This window comes from Mastomys coucha, unplaced genomic scaffold (genome assembly GCF_008632895.1).
Source record: "Mastomys coucha isolate ucsf_1 unplaced genomic scaffold, UCSF_Mcou_1 pScaffold8, whole genome shotgun sequence".
Classification (NCBI taxonomy): Eukaryota; Metazoa; Chordata; class Mammalia; order Rodentia; family Muridae; genus Mastomys; species Mastomys coucha.
The window spans coordinates 23,480,843-23,500,897 of record NW_022196914.1 but is presented as its reverse complement, the minus strand read 5'-3'; the positions used below and the strand labels follow the sequence as shown (position 1 = coordinate 23,500,897).

Below are 20,055 nucleotides of genomic sequence, written 5' to 3'. Positions count from 1 at the left end.
GTGGGGTGGTGGGGGTGATGATGGTGGTGATGGTGGTAGAGGTGGTGGTGGTGGTGATGATGAGGGTGATGGTGGTAGTGATTGGGAGGCTTTTGGAGAAACAGCATCTGTCTCCTCTCAGAAACTTGAGAATAAGTTGTTAGGCTTAGCGATATTTGATGGGAGGGAGGGAAGTCAAACCTTGTTTTGCTTTGCTTTCCTTGATAGAATAAGTGATGGCTGTCAGGTGAGGCTGAGGGTTGAGAGAAGCCAGGTGGGTGTCATGGTGACTGTGGTTCTTATATACTGTACTTGTCTTTTGCCAGCTGTATGGCTCTGCTCATAGGAATGGCCATCAAAGTGGCTGCATCAGTCCAGTTTAGACAGTGACAGTGAAGTCTTAAACAGAGTTTCTTCTCGAGCTACTGATCCTATAAAATAAGAGATTGAAAGAAAAACCACCAGTTTGGCTTTGTTGATAAACAAATATGTTTATAAAATCCAGGGACCCCTTTCTTGGCTCTAAACTCTCTTGTAAATCTGTGTCCTGTTCACGATGTTGTATAACTAAGAAACCGAGCATCTTTGTGCACACGGCATTCTAACATGCCGGGCATGTTCACTTGGCAGGTGTACACGGAGAATCACTTCCTTCATGGCAGCTCTTCGCCAGTTCCTTTCTGTGTCTCTTCAGCCACACCTAGTCATGTGCCTGGGCTCCTTGGTTTGTTGGTTTTAGGGCAACTGCTCAAATTTGCTGCCCCACACCTACTAAGAGCCAGACTTTGTAACTCCAGAAAATTGGGCTTAAGAGTCCTGAGGTGACCACACCTGTGGGGTTCCACTAACGCCCTTGTTAAGGCTCCAGTTTTAAGACCCATCTTTCCGACGTTTCACATAGCACAACGTACTTTCTACTTGGGATTCTCAGAGATACAGCAAAGCATCCAGTCCTAGAAGATATGAAAACCTTGATTTTGAAGCAGGTTCTCACTAGGTAGATCGCGCTATTCTGGAACTCACTGTTGCAAACCAGGCTGGCCACAGGCTTGCCGACATCTGTCTGCCTCTGTCTTCTGAGTTCTGGGATTAAAGGCCTAGGCTATTGCCCTTTGCTAAACAAAAACAAACAATTTTTAATTTTGTGTATGTGTGCACACTTGAGTGCAGTTGCCTGAGTTACACACCTATGTGAGTTGCCTCATGTGTGCTGCGGATCAAACTCAGGCCATTCGTCCACAAGAGCAGTGTGTGCCCCTAACTACTGAGCCATCTCCTAGCCCTCAACACCTTGCCTTGGGTATCTCCTGTACACCTGACTTGCCCAGATATGATTACTTTCTGTTGTAGTCAGTGCTCGGTTGCTGTGAAAAGACACTAAAAAAAGACCATAAAAAAGGCAACTCGTAAAAAAAAAAAAAAAAAAAAAGGAGCATTTAACTGGGGGTGGTTACAGTTTCGAGGTTTAGTCTGTGGTCATTCTGGTGGGAGCATGGGAGCGTGCAGGTAGACATGGTGGCTGAGAGTTCTAGATCTGGATCTGAAAGTAGCAGCAGCAGAGAGAGAGACAGAGACAGAGACAGAGAGGAACAGAGAGACCGAGAGAGACAACAGACAGAGATAGTGTTCCAACCAGCCAGCCAGCCAAACCTTGGGTGTGGCTTGGGCTTCTGAAATCTCCAAGCCCACTCCCAGTGACACATTACTTCCAACAAAGCTGCACTTGGTGATCTTTTCAAACTGAGCCACTCCCTAAGCATTTGAATATATACACCTATTTGAGGCCATTATTATTCAAACTACTACATAGCTATTTTCAACCGTAGACACTGCCAACAAAGCAGTTAAAGAGGAAAGTGTGTGACGATTTAGATAGATTCTGTTTGGTGGACCTTAAGGGAATTTCAAGCTGGAGCAGCCTTCTTTCTCAAGGTCTTTTTGTTTGTTTGTTTGTTTGGGGGTTGGGAGTAGAATAACAACTAATAGTTTTATTCAAAATGCTTATGTTAAGAAGATTTGGAGTTATTATTGTGTTTGAAGAATTTATTCTGAGATTTTAGTTTTAATTGCATATTCTTGTGTATGTTTGCCGTGTGCATGCAGTGCCCGTGGAGATCAGAAGAAGGCATTGGATTCCCTCTAAAGATGGTGTTACAGACAGTCCTGGGAACCAAATTTGGGTCCTCTGCTTTTAACAGTTAAGTCATCTCTTCAGCCTCAACATAGGTATTTTTAAAATTCCTCAGATTGAATTTCTAATATGATAAACATCCATGAATTATGGGTAGAACGGAGGCTAATAGCTGGAGCCCATACAGATCAGCTCAGGATCCTTAGACTATTGGGGGGGCACATAAAGAAGTCTTCACTGGGTAGCAGGAGATGAGGCCTCCAGCAGAGTAGCAGACGGGGCTCCTGTGATAGAAGAATACTCAGAGAGTGGGAGGGTGCCGAACGCTGTTCCTACTGGAGAAGGGCAGGAAGGTTTCTAGCTTGCTCTCCTGTCTGTGCTCCAACTCACACCAGTAGTTATTGTGCATTAAATAGGAATTTATGAGCTCCCAGGGACCATAATACCCATTTATAGCATTATTAATCTGAGGAAATTTATTCCTGAAATTGAGAAACAACATGCTTTCCCCAACAGCTTGGAAAGCCCACGGCTGTTGGAAGTCCGGCACTACTTCATGCAGATCCCCAACAGTTCCTTTTTGGCAGTTACTGTTAAGGATCTGAAATAGGTGGAAACACTAAGGGAATTCAGTTAGGATACAAATAGAAAGGGAAACATCTGGGATATCTGGTTCTTTCAGTCCAATGGGGATGATCAAATACAAAAACCCAATGTAGAGCTTGGAACCTAGAAGAGATTTCAGATCAATTTATTGGACATTAACCTGCTCGCTTTCTTTCTGTTTCTTTTTAAAAAGTTATTTTAGTGAAGGGCAAGAAATAGTTACATCCATGGAAAATGACTTCTCTTACAAATGGGACAAACTTTAGAGAAGAAGTAGAGAGGAACTTGAGAATAGAGACATGGATTTCACCTTCTGTAAGAAGTATTCTGGTGACAAGCTCCAGATGTACAACCAGGGCTCTTCACTGCAGTGTGTGTATAATAACAGGCTTCGATGACAGCTCAGTTTGCAGCGAAGTTCCTGAACAGGGGCTGGACTCAGTGACATCACACGGGATGAGGCTTAGCACACGGGTGGGTCAAGCTGCAGGTGAATGGACACACTGTGACTGCACACATGTGAAGACCAAAGGCAGGCTAAAGAAACAGAGCCACAGAGAAAAGAATAGATGAGCATTTATCCTAAAAGTCAGTCTAGGCTTTGTTAGAGCCAGTGGCCGGGTGGGAGCCTCTGAAATATTGGCAGGGCTAGCAGTCTTAAACAAGGTGGGGCTGCATACTGTGCGCGTGACACATACATACACATATGCCTTCACGTATGAGCGCCACTCCGGGTGCTCCTATGTGGCAGGGGTCCATCTTGGTGGACTAGAAGACTTACAGCGATTGACTCGAATGCCCTTATGTTTTACTGTTAAGTAATCAAGCAATCAGAGCACCATGGCTTGGAGCATTCATTTACTATATAAAATAGCAACCTCTGTCCTTCCTGTAAGGTTTGGAAGGTTTCACAGTGTTTTGGTTGCAGAGTTGACTGATGTCATGTCACCAGCTTCCAGGAAACCTCCTGGTCTGACTTTCAAGAAGAACTTAGTTTGTTTTCTCATCACTTTAAGGAATTTTTTTCTGATGAGTCCTGTCTGTAGAGTGGGCCAAGGGCATGACGGGGAAGCCAAGTGTACCAAGGGAATCGTTAGATTTGCTCAGCAGAGTGAAGCCAAGGATAGGGAAGAGCTTGCTTCTGTTTGATTATCTATTAAAAATGGAGCCTAAAGGGAAGCTGAGTCAAAAAAGCCCTAGCGAGGCTTCCCTGCTTCGTGGAGGTCACAGGCAGATAAAAGCTTCACATGCCAAAGCTTTCTTGGTGGTGGTGGTGGGGTGTCCACCTCACCATCTTCAAGGAGGAGTGGAGTTCCTGACACTAATGCATAAGCTCCTGTGAGAGGCAGGTGAAGAGAGATCAGAGACAGGTGCCGATTTAGGTTCACTTTTTATTTCCAGTCTGTCATGCTCTGCCATGGAAAAAGGCAGGAACCCGAGGATGCCCTGGTGCAGGTGGGATGGGTGGGGAAGGATGTTTGTAAGGAGAACTCGGAGGGGTTCTTCTGTTGGGATTGCCTCATGCGTTGTTAGGTTTTTGTAGTCAGTCTCACAAGGGAATGTCCAAGGTTAATGTACCAGGACTGTGTTGATTTCTAAAATACATCTTTCTTGGGGAATGGGTGGCCTTCAACAGCGACTTGTCTCAGACCTTGTTTTTCCTTTGTAAGTAATGATCCCTTGCCTTCTAGAAAACTAATCTCAGGTGAATGAACAGAAGGCTCCTCAAACCAGCTCCTTAAAGCAGCACTGACATCCAAGAGTGAGCCCTTCCTTAGATATGCTGCTGATGGAGGAGCCGGAGTGGACCTCAGATAGATATGCTGCTGATAGAGGGGCCGGAGTGGACCTCAGATAGATATGCTGCTGATGGAGGGGCCGGAGTGGACCTCAGATAGATATGCTGCTGATGGAGGGGCCCGAGTGGACCTGAGAGTTGCAGCCTTGGGAGTAGGAACCCTGGAGAAGTTTTCAGAGACCCTTGTTGAAGTGAAATTGGGACTCTTGACGTTGTCACAAAAAAGAATTTTGGGGCCCATCAGTGTGAAGCAGACTTGAGATTTGCAAGAGGTTTTGATAGAGGTTAATAAGCATGAGCATTTCGTGCTGTGTATATGTATGTGCTGGTGTGTGTGTGGTCTTTGAGGAAGGAAAGTACCGCCAAGTGTATGGGTGCTTCACAAGACAGTTGCATGTAATCCTCTCAAGAGTAGCCATTTGTTGACTTTAGAAGTTACACCTCAAAAGGTTGCTAAGAACTTTGATCTTTTTTCTTTTTAGTTTTTGGTAAATAAGGCTGTAAGATACTTTGTAAGGTTGTTCGGTAGGTTTACAGGCTGATAAAACTGTAGGTCACAGGGGTTAAACAATGAGTTAATGAGACTTTTCCTTTCTGCAAATGAAGTTTATAGTTTTGTTTATGAGATTCCCAGAAAACTGCAGATTTATAGGGAAGGAGTTAAGGTAACGTGTCTCTGTAATAGTAGCTCTGTATTGGCAAATTTACAGCAGATTTGTTAATTTGGCTAGAATTCTTTACTCAGAGTTGTCAAGAAGCTTCAACCAGACTGTAGAGTTAGAAACCCGTACAGCGGTTCTCAGCCTTCCTCATGCTGCAACCTTATAATAGAGTTGCTCATGTTGTGGTGACCCCCAACCATAAAATTATTTTCATTGCTACTTTATAACTGTAATTTTGCTACTGTTATAAATCGTAATATCTGATATGCAGAATATCTAAGGTGCAGGAGATGTCAAGATACCTGTGAAAGGGTCATTCAACCCCCAAGAGGTCTTGATCCACAGGTTGAGATGCCTTTTCTTTCCATCCTATCTTGGTCTCACTTTTTAATTAATTAACTAATTAATTAATTAATTAATCTGTCATTAGACCCAGCCTGGTGAGAGGTGAAGCCATCTCAGGCTCCCCATTTTTCATGGAAGGTGTGGGAAACTTAGCCTCTGCCAGTGTCACTACAGGGAGGCAGGCAGCTGACCCAGACAGCTTCATTCCTGAGCCCTGCCTTGGAGTAGACTTTAACTCTGAACTATAGTGTTGCTTTGAGGTCCATTTAAAACTTCAGCACTACTCACCTCTGCCTACCACTGCGTAGGAACCTGACTTGACACCCCTTCCCTCCCACCTTGTGTTCTTTAGGCAGTAGCTTATAACCTCTATATCCAGGGCCTGGAACAGGAAGCTGCCGAGGTCTAGCTAGGGCTGTAGAAGCAGAGAGCTAGAGAGTGAGTGGGTGGCGACACTACACCCACTTAAATGCCCCATCTGCATTCCCACTTCTTTCATTCATACTAAGTTTAGTTTGCAAAAGGATTCCTTATGCTTTGGGTAGAAAAGATATTGATGGTGACATGTTCCATTGTAAGTAACAGCGTTTAGGAGAAGAGACAAGGAAAACAGAATCATCACCACACAGCATGCTGCCCTGCTGAGCTGCAAATGTCTGACTCTCTCTCTTTGCCCCCTCCCCCACAGTGTCTTGAAAGAAACCTATGACTAAGAGAAGAGCCGGCTGTGTGGCCCCAGCATGAGGGGCCAGTGGCCACAACCGCCAGAGCCTCAGCCCTTCCCTAGGGTCCAGGTGGAATAGTAAGAAAACATACCACTGTTAGAGGTCCTCCTTGGTAACTTAGCCATACTCTGTCATGTGAGAATGGTTACCACAACTGCCCAGAGTCAGTAACCCCGCTGTGAGGTGGCAGCAGAGCACCATGGGCTAGTTTGTGTAGAGCCTGTCCTGGCTTTGATTTACTAAGTTCTAGTATCCCCAGAGAGAATCAAAGAAAGAGATGCACTTTGGTCAGGACGGTCATACCCCAAGGCTTACCTGAGTCCTCTAGCAGAGCATTCTTAGAGTAGCATCCTTCCTTTTCTCCCATCTCAGACACTGCTGGCCTTTGTACCCAGCATGAATCTTCCTTTGGACCAGTAAAGGTGCTTCATGATACTAAGAGGAGGCCAGTCATTCCACCTTTGGTCCAGTCTTATGTAAAAGTTATTTTCCAGTTTAGGGAGATAAATCAGCTGATGAACTCTTTCTCCTAAGCATAAGAGCTAGTGTTAAATGGCAGGCTGGTAACTAGGTTACGGTAACCAGGAGAGTGATGGGTTCAAGTGTGAGACCCTGCCTCACTGTATAAGTGGAGGGCAGCAATGAAGGTAGCTGACATCAGCCTGTGGCCCACATTTGTGTGCACATATGCGTACCCACACACACTTGGACACCAATGCAGGTGGCATGCGTATCTCATAAATGCATAATTATTTCCCTATGAGTGCTACTAGATCATTTTTACTTAGCCGTCTTTTTTTTTTTTTTTTTTCAAGACAGGGTTTCTCTGTGTAGCCTTGGCTGTCCTGGGACTCACTCTGTAGACCAGGCTGGCCTTGAACTCAGAAATCCGCCTGCCTCTCCCTCCCAGGGCTGGGATTAAAGGCGTGCGCCACCACCGCCCGGCTTTAATGGTCATATTTTATTCTGTCTTTAAAAAACCCTCCCTTCCTTGGGCTGGAGAAATGGCTCAGCGGTTAAGAGCACTGACTATTCTTCCGAAGGTCCTGAATTCAAATCTCAGCAACCAATGGTGGCTCACAACCATCTATAGTGAGATCTGATGCCCTCTTCTGGTATACTTACATATAATAATAAGTAAATCTTTAAAAAAAAAAAAAAGCCCTTCCTTGCTTTTCTGAGTGGGGGAAGAGGATTTGTGACACAGTAACAGGAGATGAGGGGATGGTGGATTGAGGGTGGTGGGTAGAGAAGGAGAATGGTATTCTCTCTCTTGTTAACGTGAGCAGGCTTTCCTCAGTCACCATTCTTTGTAGTGTCTTAACCCTCTTACCAGGATTCAGCCAGAAAGCAAGTCACCCAGGCCTGTCTGATGTGATTTTCCCTGCTTTGAAATGGGCGTAGGGCAGGGCACCAGGCTTGAGTAAGTGTGAGTAAATTAATGGCTTTAGCTTTCAAGGCTGTATGCCGCCCACATTGAAATAAAGCTATAATCTTGAGGCAGCTGGACAGGTTCATTACCCATGAGCAAAGTTAGGCTGGTCCTATTGCTTGGACAGGAAGCCATTAGCCTGCAGGATCGCTTCAGGGCTAATATTTCTTCAGCAGTCACATCTTCACCACATAGAAAGACCTAGAAGAAAATGTCAGACTTTCAAGTTTAAAATTCAACCTAAAATCAAACAAGTTATGAAGTATGAGCTGTCCTCCCTAGGTTTCTTACACGATTCCACATTCTCTGGAATTAACCTGGATGGCCTGCCTTGGTTGTGATTGGTCCCTCACAGCACAGATGAACTGCAGCGCACACTAAAAAAGCAGGGACAGAACTGTCAAGACAAAAAGGGTGGCAGAAGCAAGGAAAGACAATGTCAGCTGCATCTTGGGCCTCTATGTTCAGTCTTGACTTGGTCGTCTGGGGTTTATTTTCATGCCAGCGATGATACAGTGCTTTGGTGGAAACTGGTGGCAGCTGAGCTTGTCCAGCTAATCACAGCGTCTCTACCTCAGATCAGTAACAGCAGCACATGTCCAGATGTGCATCTTTCAGATTGACCCGCCTGGGTGTGGAGTCGAGGCTGTTTTCTACTCTCATGCATGTTTTGTTTTCTATTAGATGATAAGCGTCTTCAAACAGGGACTGTGTAGGTTGGGGAATCCCCAGGGCTTAGAGCAGATCAGTGTGTGTAAATTTTCTGTCTGAACATGAGCGCCAAGTGAACCAAACAGCTCGAGGTTCTGTCAGGGAACTGGCTACTACAAAGTTCTGCCACGTTCTTGGATATTGTTAAAGATACATCTTTCTAGTGAGTTTCATGTTGGAATTAAATCCATGATGTCTTTACCTTATTGACACATTTAAGGGTTCGTTACTTACTGGAGTGTATTTGTAGCAGACCTACAATATCCTAATTTTGCTGAATATTTAGAAACTTTGGTTTATATATAAACAAGATAATGATCTAAGTGTTGTTTAGATGGAACTCGTGGCCACTCAGATTAATTGATTACTTATTAAGACTCTCGGCCTTGAGTAGTATATTTCCTCAGGAATGGGAAACCTTTGTGCACAGTATAGTAAAAGCAGAGGCTGACAAGATAGGCAAGGCCCCTGAAGCCTGGGGAAAGTCCCCTGTAGGAAGGAAATCCCCATTCATAACCCAGGTCTCAGAGGCTGAATTGGGAAGTTACATGTTAGTGAAGCTAGATGTCTCTTTGGTGGTTCAAGGATAGACACGCCTACACAGAGAGACCCTGTCTCAAAATATAAGCAAGCAAAAGAAGTGGGCAGGAGCCAATGTAGGGTCAGCGACACTGATGTGGAGGTCAACTATAATAATCCATGAGATTTACTAATGCATAATGTAGTAAGATTTGGAGCTTAAGTCTAAATCTGGGCTCATCACTAGGATCAAGGCCTTTGTCCTGTGGAATCTGCAGTCCCGGAAGCCTCGGCTCTCCTTCTCTGTTTCCTCTCTTTCCTAGTCATGGTCACTTCAGTCGTGACTGAAGCAAGCCTGTTAGCGACACCTGGCACTCAACAGACGCTTAAGTTGTGTTCTGTTCCTGTTGCAGAAAACATATGGTAGAAACCTGGGGATTCGTTCTGTCAGCTGTCCCACTTGAGCCCTCTGGGGCTCAGGGACTTGGGATGTGTATGTGCTGACACGTAAAACAAAGAAGTTCTGTCTGGAGTTGTGTGGAGTTGACGTAGCTTCTTTCCCTCAAGCCCAGGCTGGTCACAAAGTCTCATGACTAAAGCATTTCCTTGCCACTGTTTTTGGGTGAACCCTGCTAACTGCAGAGAAGCAGGCCTCTGATGCCAGCACACTTCCTGCTTCCCCGTGGCCCAGGAGCTCTCTTTGCTGTGGAAGTGCTGACATGAGCCTCCTCCCGTGTCTTCTCCCTTGGCAAGGTCTGCCCTTCCTTCATCAGAGGTGAGGGCAATAGTGGTTAGGAAAGAAAGTAATGTTTAATGACATTGCAAAACCCCAAAGTAAAACCTTTTCCTATCTTAAACTATACATGAAGGAATTGTAAACATAGTGCTATGTACTAGTCATTAACTACCTCAGACAGCAAGAGAATGACTCACTTTAACTGCCTGGCCTTTGTGAGCTGGTTGGTGACTTCAGAATACAGTTAGTTCTGTGATTTTTGTGGACTCTACTCAGAAGCCCATTTGTAGACTGGCATTGAAATTTGCCAGCTGCAAAGAGTGTTGTTTACCTAGGGCTCAATGGCTGTTTGAGGTTTGTCTTTTGTCCAGTTTTCTGCTGTGCTCCCCATACAGTGGGATACAGTGCCCAGTGACCCTCTGACCAGTATCAGGTCATTTCCAGATTGTGACAAAGACTGGGTGCTACAGGAGCAGAGTGGGTTATGAATCCAGCATCAGGGGTTCCAGTGTGTGCAATGTACACATACATTCCTGGGAGCAGGAATGATAGGAGTGGGGTTCTAGTGGGGCCAGGAGTTGAGCATGTGGTTGTGATTCTGTATTTTTGCCTGGGGAGAGAATAAGTATTGACAAGCGAGTGAGGCTGCCTGGAGGCAGATGTCACATCTGAAGGATTATGTCATGTCAGGGAGTCTAGGTCTTATGTGAAGGCATCAAGAAGCCACAGAAGAGCATCATGGAAAACTGTTAGGAAGAGCAGTAGGAGAGGCCAGTGGTGGGGTCAGAAGGACTATTGGCCACTGGTTAGGAGGCTGTAGATACAGCAAGACCACCTTTGGGAACACTGGTCAGGAAGACCGGAGGGTGGAAGGCAAGGGAAGCCAGGCACGGCTATTTAAATGAATGAAATGTTTGATGTGATAATGGACCAGGATTTCTTTTAGCAATCAATCTTGGTTGGGCCAGTATCCATTCACATAGCTCAGGGATCATGTCTTATCACTCTAGTTCAATTCCCTGGGCTCTTCTGCAAAGCAGTCTGTAGATCAAGTTGGCTTTACAGAACCATATCTGTACATGTGTGCAAAAGTGAGAGCACATACATAATTAGGGTGGCATCTGCTGTCAGGCTTTATAGCACATGTGCACACACAGAGACAGACAGACAGACAGACAGACAGACAGAGATAGAGAGAGGCACAGAGTGACAGGGGGCAGGTGTCATGTGCTTTATTTTGCATTACTTAGAGAAATACAATTTCTTTGTATGCCTCTGTGTTGTTCTGGGGATCAGAGTATTAAGAGTGCTCTTGGACATATTTCCCTTTTAATTTATGAAACCAGAAGAAATTAGAACCCCTTTTATAATGCTTTTGTACAACTGGCCTATTATAGATTATGAATTAACTTCCGGTGTACCATTAATGTATAGTTAAAACATCAACAAAGTCTACAAATTTCTTCATTTATTTTAAAGCATTTGTAATATTCTATCAAGCCTTTCATCTTTTTGGTAGTTCAGTTTGTCCTGTATATTTTGTGGGTAAGAAATTAAAAGACAGAGCTATATGTTGACATTTTCTTGAGTCAGTAAAGCTTGAGTTCTTCATAACTGTGTACTATTATAGACTGTCACTCCTAAGACAGGATGAGTTAGCCAATCAGGTGGTTATTAAGGCAATAGTAGTTATTACTAAAAATTAGAACCCATTTTGTCATTTATTTTCATGTGGTAGTTTGTGAATATATCTGATGAGTGTGATTCATTTTGTATCCAATCTGGGGTCATATATTTTTGTAAAAATGACATAAACATCGGTTGATTGTGCTTGCATTTTTTTTATATCTTAGTAAGTATTAGGGTAAAAATGTAACCTTTGTTCTCTAACAAGCTTTCGTAATTAAATACATTTACAGAAGATTCCGACTCATTAAAACACTTCCTTCCTGTGACACTGATGTAGAGGTTTGCAGGGCTACCCAGTCCCCTCCCCCACACACTGTACTAACACTGCTTCCCTGCACAAGAGCACCATCCCGCAGGCTCTGCAGTGGAGCGGCTTGCTCAGACAGGGTGACGTCACCCTCTCTGCCAGCAGCGCGAGGGCGGGGCCACCACGCAGATGTGGAGTTTTATCACCCTGCCCTTTGTGTTCAGGAGCTCTGCCAATTACCTAATGAGTAAAATTCGGTAATTACCACCAAGGCTCGTCAGTAAGAGAAGCTACCAGCTTACTATTTAACATTTTTGCTGTGGTGCTTTAGAATACTGCTTTATTTATTAGCCTTACTTGTGGCGTAACCTGTGCTTCCATAAGCTTTGCTTCAGTCTTTCCCACAGGCGATTTTTCGGTTTAATAAATGTAAGGTGGGGTCGCTGACAGGCTCTGAGACCCCGGAGATGGCTGGGAAGCAGTTTGTGGGTGACTGGCAAACAATTCAGAACAAGGCACACGCGCAACTTTATCACAAGCTCTGTCTGTGGAGGAATAATTGGACTTTTAAATACCACGTTTTCGTAAAAGAAAAAAAATTAAGTCGGCGAACAGTTATATGAAATTTGAAATGATTAAAATCTGCTAGAGGTCCTGAGTGGATTACCAAAAGAAGGTGTTTTAGTTTAAAAACGTACTTTAAAAAAAAAAAAATCTATATGTATGTATGAGTACACTGTAGCTGTCTTCAGACACACCAGAAGAGGGCAGCCACCCATGTGATTGCTGGGAATTGAACTCAGGATCTCTGGAAGAGTAGGCCATGCTCTTAACCACTGAAAAACAGCACCAAAAAACTTACTCTTACCTCAGTTGATTAGGTTCATCTTAGATTTGTGTGCACACCTAGATGGAGAGTGCTGCTGGGCTAAAGAGCTGAGTAAGTGCTCATACAGCCTGGAGATATCCCAGGGTGCTTCTGCTCCTGGGAGCGAACAAGATGGAGGGCTGCTGCTCCTTTTTTGTTGGTTGATGTTGAAAATGGAAGGCCACGTGGTGAGGAATCAGTGTGCACTGTGGCTAGCTGGGAATGGTTCTGTTGGAGTGGCACTGCAGCCCTGACATGGGGTCTGAGTTCGGAAACTGTGCTGTTGGATTTTTGACGATCCAGCCCCCCTCCCCCATTCATCTAAAAGATTTCCCATTGTTAGAGACAACTGTGGGACTTTTCCTTCCAGGGCAAAGAGGGTAATTTTCCCTCTTACAGTTGTAATTATGGTATGATTGAAGGCTAAATACCCAGAGCTGATCTTTTACAGACTGAAAATAGAAAGTCCTGGGGGACACTGGGCAAGTGGCATTGGGGACAGACTCTGCTCGTTTGTTTGTTCCTTTCCACACAGTACTCAGAGGTTTGAGTACTTGCTCCTACTTCTGTCTAAAGCAAGTTGCCTGAGTGAGAGGAAGATAGAGAATATCCATTTGCCTCACAGTTTGCAGTTTGTGAAACAGGAGACATTCAGGAGTTTTTATCCCAGGCTGACGTGCTCCTGGTCAGATAGCATAGTAAACATGTAACAGAATCCACCGTGTTAGTGTTATTTAACATCAGGGTTGAGCTGTCTTAAGATGAATCTATTAAGATATTTAAATCTTCACATTTAGAGAAGGGGAAGGAGGGAGGGGGAGAGTGGACTTGAAGCTAGAACTTCACAGAGCCCCCCCCTTATGCAGTCATCTCTCTGCTAACCAAGGCCTAATTCCAGATGCCCTCACATGAGCATTCTCAACAGACACATTGTAGGCCTGACCCAAAAAGTAGTGCTTACTTGTCAATCAGTCCTTGTCTGGGAACCATCATGTCCCGGAGTAGCATTTCATGAAAGTCTGCACTGGCTTCTTTACCCTTTTTCTGCTCACTTTATTGTAGGTTTTCTGTGACTTAAAAGTTCAGTAAATGGGCACAACTAAATGTCCCTAATCTTGGCAATTGCCTTCCATGCCTGCCGTCCACTCTTCGCCCACTCTCTTCTAATCTTGCCAACTTCTCGGTGTAGTCCCTTGTCCATCTGCAGACCTTCTTGGTCACAGAAGTAAAGCTATTGCTCCTCCTTGGTCTCTGGGACAGAGATACCGTGTGGAGCCTCAGAAGTATCTCTTCCAAGTGTGTGTGCTGCTGGGTAACCTCCCCCAGGAAGAAGAAAGGCCTCCAGGTGAAGGCCATTGTATCCAGCACTGAAAGCCTTTTGATTCACAAGCCAAGAAAGTCTTAGGCATCTGGCTTTTCTGGAGTGTAGTCTAGAACCCATGGGGTATAGCAAAAAGCTGTTTATTTTAAATTTCTAAGAAAATTTATTTTTACACAGCTGCATACTCTGTTTTCATAAATATTCTGTAGGACATGGACAAGAACCTGGGTGAACATTGGCTTGTTAGACCGTGTCCCGCCTAGACCCTGAACAGCAGAAAAGGGTTTCTCTTGACAGACACCTTTAGGTTGGATCTATAGCTTCAGGCCACTCCATTCTCATAGGGCTCTGGCTGCTTATAAACCTTCTCATTGTCTGCCTTGGTTACAGGCTGTCTTCAGCCTGATACTATTGCATTAGCTGCACCACCATCTTTATACACGAGCGGTACTGAGTTACTGTGATGGATGGGGAGCTGTCGAGGCTAGCTTGAATTCATTCAAGACTTCTGGAGGCACCTGGGGTGAAACTGTAGCCTTCTGGCTCGGGTGTCTGCCATCTAGAAATCAGAACTGCTTCTCAGTCTGGTGGCTTGCCAGCACACAGCAATGGTTATTCACATAGAAAGTTGGTGCACTAGAAAGTGAAGTGACCTGGTGACCTCCAGCCCTGAGCTCTGGCTCAAGTCTATCAATACCTGACTGAGTCATGCCAGCACATTCTCTTAGAGCTTTGGTCTTTGCTGCCTGCCTTTGCCTCTGGAGTGCTGGGATTAAAGGTGTCTGTTGCCACCTGCTTGGCTCAAATGCTTTGGTTTTTCAGAAGGACCACATGGAACTTGTCTTTCTTATTCGAGGCTCAGGAAAAAGCTGGAAGCTTGGGCCACTGAAGCTGATGCTTAAGTCTGAGGATTCTTTTCCCCAGATCTCCCCTCTCTGTCTCACCTACCACAGTGCAGTCCAGAGCATGACCTAGTTCGTGTTGAACCACAGCCTTGCACTGGGCTTTGTCCTCTCTAGCAGCCAGAATAAAGAGCGGTGAACCCGACACCACGCTTTCTCCAAGTCCACACCCCAGATTTTGATTGACCTAGGGATCCTCCTGCTTCAGCCTCCTTGTTACTGGGATTACAGGTGTGTGGCAGTGTGCCCACCCGGTGAGAGTTGGTGTGTATATCAATATATCAGAACTGGGCCAGTAAGCATACCAGAAGCCCACTTATTTAACTCTTTATTTAGACTACATCTTTTATCAGTTGTGTGATCAAGATAACATTTCAGGCCTTTTTCATGTACTATTTGGCAAAGTGAGAGCTGTCTTGTGTTACTCTGAGGGTATGGTAGCAGATGCAGTTCTGCTTGTAATGGGCATCTAGACCTAGAATGGTGACCTCTTTCAGAGTCCAAGGCAGTATTCTAAGGCATGAGCATGAGAAAAATGCCTTATCCCATGAAAATCTTTATCTCATGTTCTTAGGTGGGTGCTTTCCTGGTGGGCGGGCTGGGCATGTTTGAGCTGCAGCTCATTCTACTTATACACGTTGGCTTGTCCTAAGTTGCAGGCTGCATTCTGACTTCTCATAAAATTGTTACACGGCTTTCTAAGATTTTATGTTTTTTAGTCCGTGACCCTGACCACCTCAGAAAATTGGAGTAGCAACAGATTAAGGTAGCCATTGATGCTCATCTGCAGGGTACAATCCAAAAAGCTTAGGAGGAGTGAAGCCCCTCTGTGCCAGGCAAAGATTGTTGTTAACCAGCCTGGGAAGACTAAGAGGAGGCATCGAGCTCCCCCTAGAGGCTTTGCTGTGCTACAACAAGCAGACTTTTCAAAAAGCTGCTAATGATGCAGCTCTGTCTGGCAGTTACCTAAATTCTACAAGGTTAAAATGAAGACTTGGCAAATGATTGGAACTGATTACGCATTGTGTCTTCGGGGACAAATTATCATGGCTAGCATGGCTGGGAGTCTTTAGGGGTACTGACTATGGGGGAGTAGAAAGACTATTATTCAGCATTAAAATAGAAGAAAATGTTGGGTCAGTCCCATGTGTTCACACAAGGACACGTCCCCTAATTGATTCATTGACTATGATGACAGTTGACGTCTGGCCTTACCCGTCAGTCAGGCAGCCCAGTGACAATTTTCTCTCTGTCTTTCAGGGTTTCGGAAAAATGATGAAATGAAGGCTATGGATGTTTTGCCAATTCTGAAGGAAAAAGTCGCCTACCTTTCAGGTAAAGTCTGACTTTCTAACCTGCTGTACTTGACTGCTCTGACACCAGAGTTTGATTAAAGCCCCTCACTTGCCACAGCCTATAAAAGCATCGACATTTGGCAGACCCTTAAAACTCCTTTATTCTTGAAAAATTAATGCCCAAGGCATTTTTAAGGCAGCGTGTACATCATAAGCCAGCTAGCGCTGCTGATCAAACTACGTCTGTCTGTCACTCTGCAAACATTTGGCTGCGTTGCCTGAGCCGTTAAGTGGAACAGCTGCTTGTTAAACACCTCAGTGTCAGCAGTTGGGAGTGTGACCACAAATACACACTCCGGGGTTTTCAACCTCCGTGTCTTGCTCTTCGTTCCCTCATCTTCGAGGAAAGGCTCACGTCCTCCAGCTCCTTTCCTTCCCTGCTGCACATTCCTGGGCTTGTTCCCAGCCACATCTTCAGGTGTCTGTAAATTCTTTGCAGTTTCTGCTAGCTGATGCCTCCTCTTAAGAAGAGGCCTGCCTTTCATTGCTAGCCCTCCCTCCACAGTGTGGAGATTGACAGTCCAGCCCCCTGCCTGTGGGACATCTGTCCTCTCTGCACAGGGAAGGCTGTGCTTCGGGCCTTTTAGCTTTCTCTCTGGGATCAATGTGCAGCTTTACAAGATGGTACCAGTGAACGGGAGTGAGACTGCCCTGTCTCCTGAGCAGTTCTGTAGGATGCTGTTCCCTCGGTACCCACCCCTTGTGCTCTCTGAAACAGGCATGCTGTGCTGGCCTGAGGCAGGCTCCCGTGGCCTCTCCGGTTTAATTACAACATGGTAACTGAGTTGCTTCTGGGTGTCCTAAGGGCATGTGGTTCTCTGTGTATTTAAGATGGGGCATTCATAGTGTCTTTGCTTGCCTTGTCTTTGCTCATTCATTTATACTGTCCGTTGATTTTGGAGAAGTGGATCTAATTAGTAATGAATCTGCAGTTAGTAAAGAGGGTAAGCATAGACAGAAAGAGGGGCTTGGGTTGTTGGAAATACTTGGATGGATAGATGGAAGGATAGATGATAGACAGACAGAAAAACAGATGGATCTAAATCATAATGAATCTGCATGGCTAGTAAAGACTGTAAAAATAGAAAGAGGGGCTTGGGTTGTTGGAAATATTTGAATGGATGGACTGACTGACTCATGGATTACAATCTACAGAGTTTTGAAAGTAATGTTTATTACTCTTTTCAACTCATCCTTAACAGTTTGTATAATGGCTTGTGCCATTTTATTTAAGTACTGGTTTTGTACTTACAATCAGAGTAACTAAAAGATTCTACTTCCAAACCCTGGAGGAATCACTAGGAAGCTCCGCAGGTCCATCCGGAATGCGAAGCCTGCATCTGAGAAGGACGCCTGCTGCCCATCTGCCCCTGGGCACGCAGACCTCTGTGGTTCCACTCTGCTCTTCCCGGAAGTGCCATAGGTGGGCATGTCCACACAGGTGGACAGCCATGGCTGCTGGGTTTTGTTTGCCTTCATTGGGTTATTAGGCAGTTAATTCGGAGTTTATCATCATGGCATTTTTATTTATCTTACTGTAAAACCCTAAACCTTCTTGCCTTTTAACTAATCAAAAAATGAAAGCACTTATCTAATAAATCTTCAGTGAAAGTTTAATTCTGCAGGGTTAGTGAGAGAGATGGTTTCCAGTGACCACAAGTGAGGACAGAGCATTTTCAATGATCAAGGCCAGCAGAGCACTAACCAGCAGGTGATAGTTAAGAGGTGCTGTCACATTCTTAGTATTTCCCAGCTTCTGACCAGAAATAGCTCATGACAGTTTAGGCTATTGTTATCTTGTGTATGAAAGGAGAGTGGGAAATTGTTAAAATAAATTGATTACGTATACTGTATTTTTAGGAAAAGTTCCAAAGAACGATATTCCCAGAAATAATTTTTCTTCCCCCACTATGTGTGTGTGTCTGTCTCTCTGTCTCTCTTTCTCTGTCTCTCTCTCCCTTATTATGGTGTAAATTTGCCTACCATTCCAGTATTTCTAAAAGTAGACTTTAGTGGAGCCCCAATGTGCAACCTTTGCCACATGTGGTTCTAGAGCATTTTCATCCTTTTTCTCTCCTCCACCCTGGAACTCACTCGTCCACATCGTTCTGTACTTCAGTTTGTAACATATCAGGGAATATTGTGGCGCCTTTGCAAAAGCTCTGTGTATATTGTGGGCCTTGTAATTCGGTAGTCATGATAGTTCATCCCCTAGAATTACCAACCAATAACAGCAAGAATAGAAGTCTCTTTATCACAGTGACTTGTCGAGGCCCAGACTTGACATTGTGATGGTTAGTATCAATTTAAAGTTGGAGTAATTAAAAAATTCTACTTCTAAATCCTAGAGGCACCATGAGGAAATTCCTCAGGTCCATATGTAGGATACCAAGCCTACATATGAGAAGGAAGCCCGCTGCCCATCTACTCCTGGGCACCCAGACCTCTGCCATACTGCTTAGCTCTTCCTGGAAGTGCAGGAGGTGGGCATGTCTAGACAGACTGCAAGTGTGAGGATAAACGGGGCTACATAGTGAGACCCTCTCCAAATAAAAGATTCCCCATAGGAATGGAAGAGCCTCTATTAATTAAACCTAGTTAGAGCTAGAAGGACTTTAATAAAATGGGCCAAATTTGGTGAATGATTCTAAGATACTGAGATATCCTTACTTGGCGACGTCTCTAAAAGCCAGGTAGGATTTCTTGAACTTGAACATGACCTTCTCAAAATACTCTTTATTCTTAGGACAGCATCTTATGACTTCTGTACATGGTATGGGTTAAGGGGCATCAAAGGGCACATCTATATGATTAAAGTCAGGAGGAGGCTGTGTTGAAAGACACTAAGGCCAGGTGTTAGCAGTGTGATGATTTGAAGAGTTAGGCCACGAGGGCTCTTCCCAGTGAATGAGGTGAAGACCATGGCTTGCAGAGTTCCTTCCTGGTGGAGGATGTCACCCTCACCAGGCAATTCAGTCCACCAGCACCTTGGACGTCTCAACATCAGAAGCATAAGAGAATAAATTTATGATCTCTGTAGATTAAACAGTTCCTGGTGTTCTGTGATAGCAGCACAAATAGAGTAAGGCTAAATCAGTAAAGAGGTGTCCCCTTCTTCCTCCTCCTCCTCCTCCTCCTCCTCCTCCTCCTCCTCGTTCTCCTGCTCCTCTTCCTCCTGCTGCTGCTTCTGTTGCTGCTGCTACTGCTACTGCTGCATCAGACTGTAGCTCTGTTTCGGGTCCATTACTCATGGGCATCTGTGTCTGTTACAGTAATATGTTTGACTCTTTTGAGAGAGATGAGACCATACTCATAAACCTTGCAAAGGTTCTGTCTTTTTAGTTAGCATTACTTTCTTATTTTTGCTAATGTTGTAAATCACACTTCATGAGAAGTATGCAGGAGAAGCATAGTTTACACATGTAAAGGGCTCAAAAAGTACGATTTGAGGTTTGGGGAATCTATACAAGGTTAAGTAGCACAGGCCTCTCTCTGATAATGAGAGAGGGCACCAAGGAGGTCCATGCAGTGTCAGCAGCTGCATAGAGCTCCTGTGGTTTGGGCTCAGACAGCTGTTAGTTAAGAATACTTCTGTTTTTGAGCCAGGCAGTAGTGGCTCAGCCTTTGATCCTAGCACTTTGGAGGCAGAGGCAGACAGATTTCTGAGTTCGAGGACATCCTGGTCTACAGAGTGAGTTCTAGGACAGCCAGGGCTACACAGAGAAACCCTGTCCCAAAGAGTACTTCTGCTTTTGTTATTATTGCTCTGCAGTTGTAGGGATTGGACCCAGGGCACTTCATGAAGTTTTCCACCACTGAACCATGTCTTCAGCTCTAAGCACATATTCTTGAAAACCTTCCATCACGACATCTCAGCCTCAGCAGGCCAGAGAGCAGGAACCAGATCCCCAGGCTGTCTTCCGAGTCTGTCCATCCATATTCCATCTTCTCCTCTACCCTTACTCTGGATAATTTTGATACTAATTCCAGATGTCATATTTTTTTTTTTTTTTTTTTTTTTTTTTTTTT

The 20,055-nt window shown here is 44.7% G+C and overlaps 1 protein-coding gene across 3 annotated transcripts in view; it reads left to right on the top strand.

The window, feature by feature from the left end:
* The window catches only part of Trio (trio Rho guanine nucleotide exchange factor), a 302,139-nt gene that overhangs the window by 91,762 nt on the left and 190,322 nt on the right, over window positions 1-20,055 (top strand). For all 3 annotated transcript variants that reach the window (XM_031360502.1, XM_031360501.1, XM_031360503.1), the window contains exon 2: window positions 15,932-16,006. In XM_031360502.1, coding sequence (XP_031216362.1) covers window positions 15,932-16,006 — 75 coding nt within the window. The remainder of the gene's footprint in view (window positions 1-15,931; window positions 16,007-20,055) is intronic.